The sequence below is a fragment of the Chrysochloris asiatica genome, unplaced genomic scaffold (assembly GCF_000296735.1).
Source record: "Chrysochloris asiatica unplaced genomic scaffold, ChrAsi1.0 scaffold00042, whole genome shotgun sequence".
NCBI classification, from domain to species: domain Eukaryota; kingdom Metazoa; phylum Chordata; class Mammalia; order Afrosoricida; family Chrysochloridae; genus Chrysochloris; species Chrysochloris asiatica.
This window is the reverse complement of record NW_006408560.1, coordinates 19,615,332-19,626,769: the sequence shown is the minus strand read 5'-3', so window position 1 is coordinate 19,626,769 and position 11,438 is coordinate 19,615,332. Positions and strand designations below refer to the sequence as shown.

The 11,438-nt window shown below is 42.4% G+C and overlaps 1 protein-coding gene across 1 annotated transcript in view; it reads left to right on the top strand.

Moving 5' to 3' along the window:
- The window catches only part of CCDC19 (coiled-coil domain containing 19), a 36,376-nt gene that overhangs the window by 7,100 nt on the left and 17,838 nt on the right, over window positions 1-11,438 (top strand). The window contains exons 5-6 of the mRNA XM_006861632.1: window positions 735-913; window positions 8,538-8,667. Of these exons, the coding sequence (XP_006861694.1) occupies window positions 735-913; window positions 8,538-8,667 (309 nt within the window). The remainder of the gene's footprint in view (window positions 1-734; window positions 914-8,537; window positions 8,668-11,438) is intronic.

The window sequence follows — 11,438 nt, the reverse complement described above, 5'->3', positions numbered from 1 at the left end:
TGTGTATATATATATATATAGCATAGTGGTTATGAGTCGGGCTGCTAACCTCAAGGTCAGCAGTTCGAAACTACCAGCCATTGCATGGGAGAAAGATGAGGCTTTCTGCTCAGATACAGATATAGATATAGATAGATACAGATACAGATACAGATACAGATACAGATACAGATACAGATACAGATATAGATATAGATATAGATATAGATATAGATATAGATAGATAGTCCTGGTGTGGTGCTGTAGGTTAATGCAACTGATTGAAAAGCTGTTTGAACTGCAAGGTTGGCGGTTCAAGCTCACCAGCCACTCCTCGGAAACCCTATAGACTGTCACTATGGGTCGGAACCTACTGGATGGCACTTAACAACACCACCAACATATATATATAAATGGACTGAGCCCTTAGCTTTCATTAGATTTCCAGAGAATGATTAATTCATGATTCCCAAAAGATTAAGACCTGGGTGCCCTGAAAGATGGACCTCTTCTTGCACAAGCTCCTGCACCTTGGAGGAGCTTTGTCAGTGTTCCAGTTGAACTGTATTAAGGGGAAAGGCCAATGTATGCATGCTCTTGCTTTTCTGGCTTTCTGCGTAGCCATGTGCCTCTCTAGCACGCTCAGTAGTATTCTGCTCCCATTTCTTCCCCATAAACCTTCCACACCCCCATACAGCACTCCTCTCTATTTTTGTCCCCAGATCTAGTGCCCTAATTTCATCTCCATTTCTCAGATCATTCTCAATGCCAAGTGCCATGCCATCCGGGATGCCCAAATCCTGGAGAAGCAGCTGATCCAAAAAGAATTGGAAACAGAGGAGAAGAGGTTGGATCAGATGATGGAAACAGAGCGGCAGAAATCCATTCAAAGGCAGGAGGAACTGGACAAGAGGAGAAGAGAGGAAAGAATCCGGTAAAGAGGCAATTTTGGCATCTCCATGTATCTTCTGCCCCACATAGTCTAGCAAAGAGGGAAGAGATGAGAAAGTCACTACCAATGTGCATTATTATCTCAACACCTTTACAAAGCGATTCATGGAATCACAGAACTTTTTAAAGCTTAAAGGTTAGCCTTTAAAAATTATTTCTAAGATTGTTACAAGTGCTTCCCAACCTGGCCCAGTGCAGCCTCATTTCTTACCTCTTTCTGCTGTGTACGGCATACTTTCTCCCAACAACCATTCAGCATGCCAGACCTTTTCAGAGGTTTGTACCTTTTGCTGTTAGGTCTGCTTTGAAGAGATGTCTCTTTCCTTTTCTCCCTGGAAAATGTTTTCTCTTCCTTCACTGGGTAACTTTGCTGTCACCTCCCCTGACACCGCCTTCACACCACCAGGCAGACTCTCTTCCCTGTCCCTATCGCTCTGTGTTCATGCTCTGAACAGTACTTCTTGCACTGTCACAAGCATCTCTTTTGCATGTGATGCTGTGACCCTCTCACTAAGCTGTGGACTCAGCTGAAGAGAGTTGTTGTTAGGTGCTGTTCAGTTGATTCCAACTTTTGTATTCCAACCACCAGTACTTACCAGTGCATCTTGATTGCATGTTTGATTTTCAGATTGAAAAAGTTGGTAGAATTCTTCAAAGTCATCATTACTGGCTTTAGTGGTTGATGCATAAATTTGAATAATAGTGATATTAACTGGTTTTTCTTGTATATTAGCCTATCACAGACAGCATTGTACTTCAAGGTAGATCTTGTGATGCTCTTTTTGAAGATGACTACACCACCATTCTTCTTCAATTGTTTGTTCTTGGCATAGTAAGCCATATGATTGTCTGATTCAGAATAGCTAATACCAGTCCATTTCAGTGCACTAATGCCTAGGATATTGATCCTCATACATTCCATTTCATTTTTGATTACTTCCAATTTTCCTAGATTCATACTTCATATATTCTATATTCTGATTATTGATGGATGTTTGCAGCTGTCCTTATCAACACATTAAAGTCCCAAAAGCTTTACTCCATCCACGTCATCACGGTCAACTCTACTTTATGGAAGCAGCTCTTCCCCAGTCATATTCTGAGTGCTTTCCACCCTAAGAGGTTCATCTTCTGGCACCATTTCAGACTATGTTCTTCTGCTATTCATAAAGTTTTCAGTGACTAACGATTCAGAGTCAAGAAATCAAACAACGTATTGCACTAGGCAAATCTGCTGCACAAGACCTTTTTAAAGTGTTGAAGAGCAAAGAGGTCAGCTTGAGGACTAAGGTGCGCCTGACCCAAGCCATGGTATTTCCAATAACCTCATATGTGTGTGAAAGCTGGACAGTGAATAAGGAAGAATGTAGAAGAATTGACGCTTTTGCGTTATGGTGTTGGAGGATATTGAAAGTGCCATGGGCTGCCAAAAGAACTAACAGATCTGTGTTGGAAGAAGTGCAGCCAGAGTGCTTCTTGGAGGCCAGGATGGCCAAACATCATCTCTCATACTTTGGACATATTGTCAGGAGGGACCAGTCGCTGGAGAAGGATATCATGTTTGGTAAGGCGATGGTCAGAGAAAAAGAGGAAGACCCCCAATGAGATGGATTGGCCAAGTGGCAGCATCAGTGGGCTCAAGCGTGGCAACAGTAGTGAGGTTGGCCCAGGATTGGGTAGTGTTTTGTTCTGCTGTGCATAAGGTCGCTATGAGTCAGTATCGACTTGATGGCACCTAACAACAACAACAACAACCATTCAGAGTATGGTGTGGTGCTGTAGGATAAGCACTGAACTGCTAACTGTAAAGTCACCAGTTCAAACTCAACAGTCACTCCTCAGAAACCCTATACAGGGTTTCTACGAGTCAGAACTGACCCTTAATAGCAACAACCGTTCAGAAGTAGTCTGCCTCTTCTTCTCCTTAATCTTAGTCTAGAAACTCTGCTGAAACCTGTCCACCATGGGTGACCCTGCTGGTATTTAAAATACAAGTGGCAACACATAAGCCACTGCAGTATGACAAACTGACAGATGTGTGGTAGATTGAAGAGAGTGTCCCTAATTCATTCTTGCTTATAGCTCCAGTGCTGTGCTTGGCCTGTAGTGGGTGCACAATAAATGCTAAAATGAACAGCTGTTGTTGTTGTTAAGCGCCATTGAGTCAGTTCTGACCCATAGCGACCCTGCATAGAGTTTCCAAGGAGTGACTGGTGAGCTTGAACTGCGCTGATTTTGTGTTCACACCGACTTTGCAGTCCAGCTCATTAACCCACAGATGTAGTCCCTTTCATTTTTCAGAAAAGAACAAGTCTCAGAACAGGTAAATTCTAGACTCGTAGTGTCTGAAATGTAGAACAGCAACTATAAACACAAGAATTACCTCTATAAATAGCCCATATACTACCCAGGATGGCATTTCTTTCTTCCCAGCTGAATTCTGTTCTCTTGTCCCACTCATCTTTTTACTTGTGGTAGCTATTTGATAGACTAATGGCTCTGAACACGTTTCTTTAATGGTTAAGCATTTGTCCATTTCTGCCTAAACAGCTCCAATGATGGAGGAATCTCTGTCTCATTAAGCAGTTTTCATGATATGAACTGGTCCTTATATTGAGTCCAAACCTGTCTCCATGTAACTTGGAGACATTTTACCTGGAGTCATGAGGCCATTTAAGTGCTCTATCTGAATGTGGATCCCATCCTCTTCCCTTTATTCCTACCTGAATCTGTGTCTTCTTCCATTCTTCCAGTCTTTACTCATAGATCATGGGGTCTTATGTTTTCTGGATGTTTCCAAGTTTATTGTCAATGGTAATACTGATCCTAGAATCTGGTTTGCCTGCTTTTTACTGTTTAGCTGGGGCAGTGTGTGAGGTGGGTAGAGACTCAGTGCCTGCTCACCAGCAACCAGCAAACTAGGCGTAGGAAGTGGGGTAGAGAAAAACAAACACTCTGTTGGCAGAAGTAATGGAGGAATTAGAAGTCTTGGTCTTTGTAGCTCTGTGAAGCTGGCAGGGCTCTTGTGGTCACTCTGGGAAGACTTGGGAGGTGGTAGGATTTTAGAAACTCTTTACATACTGGGTAAGGAGCCCTGGTGATGTAGTTGGTTAAGCAGTGGGCTGCTAGCCACAAGTTGACGGTTTTAACCTATCAGCTGCTCTGAGGAAGAAAGATGAAACTCTCTGCTTCCATAGAGACTTACAGCCTTGGAAACATTTTTTTTTCGCCCTCCCTCCCCACCTCTCATCCCATACATACCAGTGATCAGCACTTATATATTTAGATTACCCCCCCACCCACACAAACACACACTTTTGGGTGGGTTCTTTTTCTTAGTTTTTTACAATAATGGTCTTATGCAGTATTTCCCCTTTTGTGACTGACTAATTTTACTTAACATAATGTCCTCAAGATTCATCCATGTTAAGCGATGGCTTGCAGCTTCCTTGTTATTCTTCAAGGTAGCATAACATTCCACTGTGTGTATGTACCATAGTTTGTTTATCCATTCTTCAATTGGTGGGCATTTAGGCTATCTCCATCTTTTTGCTATTGTAAATAGTGCTGCTATGAACATTGGTGTGCATATATCTACTCGTGTTATGGCTCATATTTCTTGTGGGTAAATACCAAGTAGAGGAATTGCTGGGTCATACAGTATTTCTATTTCCAACCTCCTGAGGAAGCGCCATATTGCTTTCCAGAGTGGTTGGACCATTTTGCAGTCCCACCAGCAATGTAGGAGGGTCCCAGTCTTTCCACATCCTTGCCAGTATTTGTTGTCCTCTGCTTTTTTGATCTTTGCTGTTATTGCTGGTGTGAGATGATATCTCATTGTTGTTTTGATTTGCATCTCTCTAATGGATAGTGATAGTGAACATTTCTTCATGTGTTTGTTGGCTGCCTTGGTGAAGTGTCTGTTCATGTCCTGTGCCCATTTATTAATTAGGTTATTTGTCGTTTTCTTGTAGAGGTGTTGTAGTTTCCTATATATTTTAGAAATAAGTTCCTTGTCTGATGTGTCATTGCAAAAGTTTTTTTCCCATTCTGTGGGTTCCCTTTTTACTCTTTTGGTGAAGTCTTTTGATGCACATACGTTTTTAATTTTTAGTATGTCCCACTCATCTATTTTGTCTATTTTTGTTTTTGTACTTTTCAAGATGTTTGATCGTCAGTATATGCCCTAAATTAGCACCCTCACATTTGTCCCTCTTTTTTCATTGATGACCTTCATAATTTGGGGGTTCACATTTAGATCTTTAATCCATGTTGAGTTCATTCTTGTATAGGGCGTGACAACCTTGGAAACTTTAGACAGCAGTTCTGTGTGATCCTATAGGGTCTCTATGAGTCTGGATGTATTGGGTGGCAGTGATTTTATTTTATTTGTGAGTTTACATACTGGGGAGGAACCATGGTGGTACTGTTAGTATTGGACTGCTAACTACAAAATTGGTGGTTCAGGAGAAAGATGAGGTTATCTATTCTCTCTTTTTTTTTTTTTTTTACCTCAGAGTTTAGGACTTTTTAATTTGTCCCAAAGTTGCTGAAGCAAAACACCATGATAAAACATGCTGCTTGCCTTTACACCCCCCAACTAAAAACAAAACAAAACAAAAAACTATATGTAGGAAAAAATTGGTTTTGTACATGGGATAAAACTTAATATAAATTCAAATCCAGTCAAAACCACAGGGCAGCTCCCTTTGAAATGTGTTCTGTAGGATTTCTAAGTAGACCACAGGGCTACTGTCTCGGAATGTCTTCAGAAGGCTCTGTCATGATCTGGTAATAGAGTAAAAACCCCAGAGTCCTTTAAATGGAAGAGGGAAATGACAGGGACAGAAGATCTATTCAAACTGTCTTCTTTCCTTGTGGCTTGTGATTGCCACCTCTGCCTCCCCAGAAGCCTCCTCACCCTCCAAATCCACCCCAGCCTCCTCTGCCATGGCCACCTCTGCCTCTAAATCCTCCTCAGCCTCCACTTCATCCCCCGAAGCCACCTTCACCCTTAGGCTTGGCCCAGAGTCCAGGGTAACTTTGTTTCCATCAATTTCCCCATCCTCCACGGCCTCCTTGGTAGCTTTAGTGTCTTCTTCACTGTTGAAGTCTACAAACCCAAACCCTTTGGAGGAGCCTATTTCGTGGTCTGTGTCTATCCTGGCATGAACAGAACCATCAAATGACTCCTTCGGTGTTTTCTTAGTTTTGTCCTCAGACAGACCTTGTTTTGGATGGCGGGCTTCTTGCATTAGGGGGATTCCTTGGATCCTTGCAATTCCAACCTGATGGCTCTGCCCTCCATTTCTCTTTTATTACAAGAATTTAAAGCTTCTTTAGCATCCTCACATGAATCAAATTCTATAAATTCATACCCCCTAGATTTACTGTTCTGGTTCTGAGGCCCCTTGATAGCAGTTGCCTTCTCAGACACTTCCTGGAGAGTTTCTCCTGTTGCACTGTAGGAGAGGTTCCTTAAAACCAGTGTTTTTGATTCACCGCTCCAGGTGCTCGTCTTCCCACCTCTGTGGTCTTGATTTGGACCTTTCTCCCCAGTGTAGTACAAGGATATAGACTGGTAATCAATCTCTGTTCTTTGCTTTTCTTCAAAGGTTTTCTCAGCATCAGCTTCTGTTTTGAATTCGAGATAAGCAATCCCTTTCCTCTTTCCATCATTGTTGAATAATCTGATCTCCAATGGCATCTTCAAACACTTCTTTTAGTTCATCCTGAGTGACTTTGTAAGGCAAGATTTTGGCCAAAGGTGTTCTGGCATCTCAGTGTTTCTTACTGTCTTTTCCCCTTGGTCTCTCTAGTTTAATTTCATTACCAAAGACATTTAAACCAGTGAGTTCCAAGGCTTTTTCCAGGTCTTCAGCAGATTCAAAATCCACATAGCCAAATTTCCTCGTCATACCAATTCTGACATCCATGACAACAAGATCATTTTTAGCAAAAAGGTCACTGAGACCAGTTTTTAATTCTGGAGCAGACTTGATACAGTTCAGGTTTCCAGCAAACAGATTGAAAGGGTTCTATGGCTTCCACTGTCTGCTACTTGGCTTCAGGAGCAGCTTTCTGTTTGGCCACCTCCTTCTTTCATTTTCCAGGTTCTTCCTTCTCTTCCTCCTCTTCATTGTCGTCCTCATCTTCATGCTCATCATCTTCCTCCTCGTCATCGTCCTCAGCCACACTCTTAGCTTTCACAGGAACCACCTTGGCAGGAGCTTTCTTGCCCTTTTCAAGAGTAGTGTCCATGGCCTCTTCTTCATCCTCCTCATCCTCCTTTCCCTCATCATCATCGTCATCACCATCTTCCTCATCACTAAAGTGAGGGGCAGCCGCTCCTTTGGTCATGATGGGCTCAAATTCATCCTTATCCTCATCATCTTCCTCACTGTCTTCATCATCTTCCTCGTCGCTCTCCTCCTTCTTGGCATTCTTGCCATTCTTTGCCCCCTTGGCTGGAAGAGCAGCTCCCTTCTTACCGGAGGTCACCACCGCTGCTTTGCCTGGGGTGGTTCCCTTCTTGCCAGGTGTTGCTGCTGCTTTGGCTGCTGTAACTGTCTTCTTAGCTGGTGTGGCAGCTGCATTCTTGCAAGGGGTGACAGCTGCTTCCTTGGCTGGTATGGCAACTACCTTTTCAGTGGGGGAAACTGCCACCTTCTTTTATGGCAGTGTGGTACTCTTCTTGTCTTTTTTCTGAGGAATGACAACCTCTTCTCTACTGCTTTCTTCGTCTTTTTCATCTTCTGACAATTTATCATCCTCACTGTCTTCTTCTACCTCCTTGGGGGGAGGAGCCAGCTTCTTGGAATCACTTCGATTTTCCCCGGCTTTCGCGAGCTTTACCATGATGGCGGCTGGGGACGGCAGAGTATGGGGAGGACGAGTGGCACAGATGAGACTGTGGGACCCAAATGGTGCTGATGGCGGCTACGGTTCTGAAGAGTCTGTAGTGCACAAGCTTGGCTACCAGCTAGAGCTCAAGACTGAGATGAAAGACTTGAAGCTATCCATTCTGATTAAGATTTACAGTCTTTGAAACCCTATATAGGGCTGCTGTGAGTCAGAATTTACTTGACTTGGCTTTTACATACTGTGGGCCTCTGGGTGGTATACACAGTTAACCACTTGATAAGTAACAGGTTGGCAGATCAAATCTACCCAGTGACACCTTAGAAAAAAGGTCTAGGGAGCTACTTTCAAAATGTCATAGCCACTGAAAGCTCTATGAAGTCATCTACTGTGACACATATGGGGTCACTACAAGTTGGGATTCAGTCAACAGTAGGTAACTGGTTACATACTGGAAGAAAGAAGGTGTATGATAGTGTGAGGTGTACTTTTGGGAAAACAAATAAAGAAACAGAATTTCAAGAAGGGTGAGCCCTAGAACTAGCTCAGAAAAGCAGACAGTCAGCTCCCCAGGACACTCTGGGGAAGGACTTTGGCCTGGGTACAAGAAGCTTGTCACTGTTTAGGAACATTTGTCAAACTGTTCCCATGATGCATCCCATCTTGGGGAATTCTGTGGGTGGAGGTTGAAGTGGAGGGACACATACCCTGAGTTTCTAAGACACTGTGGCACTGTTCCCTCCTAGAGGAAGACGGCACATTGTGGAGCAGATGGAAAAGAACCAGGAAGAGCGATCACTCCTTGCCGAGCAGCGGGAGCAGGAGAAGGAACAGATGCTGGAATATATGGAAAAGCTCCAAGAGGAGGATCTAAAGGTAACAGGGGGCTGGACAAATAATGTTGAGGTCTACTAGCAATGGTGGCAAAGCCCTGCAAGACTTTGGAGTTCCAGGGTGTGGACTCATTTTCTGTCAGGCCCTTGCTCATTTCACAGCATCATCCCACCACCTTTTATTGCCATGTAAACATTTCTTTGTCTGTGGCGCCAAGCTGAGGGTTGCGCAGTGTTTTGGATAGATACTGTACCTTGAACGTGGAGTCCAAGATGTATCAATGAAGATGGACACATAAAAGGAAATGTATGGATGTGTGCTTTGCACAGATAAACATAGGCATGTTTTATAGCCTTCTATTATCTAGGGACATTACATATCTAGGGACAGTTGTAATGTCTTAGTTTCAGGCTCCCTTCTGTTAGTTCATTGTGTCATTTATTGTGTTGAGAAGCCAAGCTTTTTTTTTTTCCCTGTTAGCCTAAATACAATTAGTAGGCATATCCATTGCAAAACACATAATTACATACTTGCCCAAACTAAATATATTTTAAAAACCCTCTTCTGGTGGGTTGCAATATTCAAAAGTCCTCAGCATAAGGTATGGCATCGCAGGCATTTGGAACATTTATTATTACCCCTCTCAACTTTTCATTAAAAAAATTTTCACACACACAGAAAGTTGTGTGTGATTTAATAATTGTTGACACTTTTTCTTGGTTTCTTGTATATATAGATGTATATACATATGTTGTGAAATTACTTAAAAGTAAGTGCAGCTATCTCAACACTTTACCACTAAATCCTTCAGCTGGCATTTCCTAAGAATAATGACATTTGTTTACAGATCAACAGTGCCATTATTACTGCCTGCCCTCACGCTACCCCCAGACCTAATCCAATGATTACAGAAAACATTTAGTATTCAGCCCACATCCAAATTTCCCCAATTTTCTTCCAAATGCATGTTTAGCTGTTCCCCACTCCCACAAACCAGGATTCAGTTAAGGTTCCTTAACATTCACTTATGTCTCTACTGTTGTGATCTAGAAAGAAGGATTGTAAATTTGAAAAGAGGCTTTCATTCTATAGAAATATACTGTGGGGTTGGGAGAGAGATGAGTACCAAGAAGCAGATGATGTAGTAAAAAACATGAAGTTGTTTACCACAGATTTGTAAATAAGTACAAGTAAGCACTTGCTTACCGTACTTATCGGCTAAACTGACACTATCTAGAAGAGTTTACACACATGTATAAATATATATGTATATACATATTGTTGTTGTTTAGTGCCGTTGTGTTGGTTCTGACTCATAGTGACCCTGGATAGGGTTTCTGAGGAGCAGCTGGTGGGTTTGAACTACTGACCTTGTAGTTCACAGGCCAGTGCTTAGCCTACAGCACCATACCAGGAGTCCATGTATATATAGGGAGGCTGGTGACTCCATATGGTAAGCACTGGACTGCAAACTACAGGGTCCATGGTTCGATCCTGCCAGCCACTTCATAGGATAGGATGAGGTTTTCTGCTCCTGTGAAGATTTAAATCCTCAGAAACCCTATACAGGGTTGCTATGAGTTGAAACTCCAGAGCAGTTAACAACAACATGTATCTATACAATGGTAAGTAAAAAAAGTATTGCGATTAGAAATTTGGAATTGATTTAATGTCACCTACCAAAAACAATAACAACAACAACTAGAATTCCAGAGTGTTGGTGTGGTGCTGTAGGATAAGGTCAGATGTTCAAACCCACCAGCCACTCCTTGGAAACACTATATATGGTCGCTTTAAGTCAGAACTGACTCCATGGTATTTAACAACAACAACAACTGGAATTCTGGTTCATTCATGCACAGGCTTATTCCAAAGAAAGCATGTTTAAACTTGTCACTGTGATCAGTAGATGGCTGAGGACAAGTTCTGTCAATTGTATACTTGTCTTAGTCTTGTTAAGGTGCCTTCAAAAAGATCTAATCAAAGCAGTAACTTCCAAGGACATCTGCTGAGTCAGTTAAATTCAAGGTGGAGACATCAGCTCAGAAGATTATGGCAACTGAATTTTGGGATTCCAAAGGAGTAATTTTCTTGAAGGACCAAGGACAATTAGAGGGGCTTATCATGAACAGGTTTTTAGAAAGTTGAAAACTGCATCAGTAAAAATAAGACCAGAAAAGTTGCACTGAGGGTCTTTTACCAGTCATGGCAGTGCACCTGCTCATTCTTTGAGAGTAGCAAGTGAAATCTTACAAGAATTTCCTTGGGAAACCTTACGACATCGCCCTACAGTCCCGATCTTTTCCCTTCAGACTTCTTTTTATTCCTCAAACTCAAAGCACATTTAAAACGAACAAGATTTGAGTCCCTCAAGCATACCAAACCTGTCATTTTGATGCAGTGTAAATTAAAGAGCACAGAATTATTTTGGGGGAATGGTTATTGTTGTTAGGTGCCATCGAATCAGTACTGTAGTGACCTTATGCACAGCAGAACAAAACACTGCCTGATCCTGGGCCAACCTCACTACTGTTGCCACGCTTGAGTCCATAGATGCTGCCACTTGGCCAATCCATCTCATGGCGGGGGGGGTGTTTCTTCCTCTTTTTCTCTCACCCTCCACCTTACCAAACATGATATCCTTCTCCAGAGACTGGTCCCTCCTGACAATATGTCCGAAGTATAAGAGACAAAGTTTGGCCATCCTGGCCTCCAAGGAGCACTCTGGCTGCACATCTTCCAAAACAGATCTATTGGTTCTTTTGGCAGCCCATGATACTTTCAATATTCTCCTCCAACACCATAACTCAAAA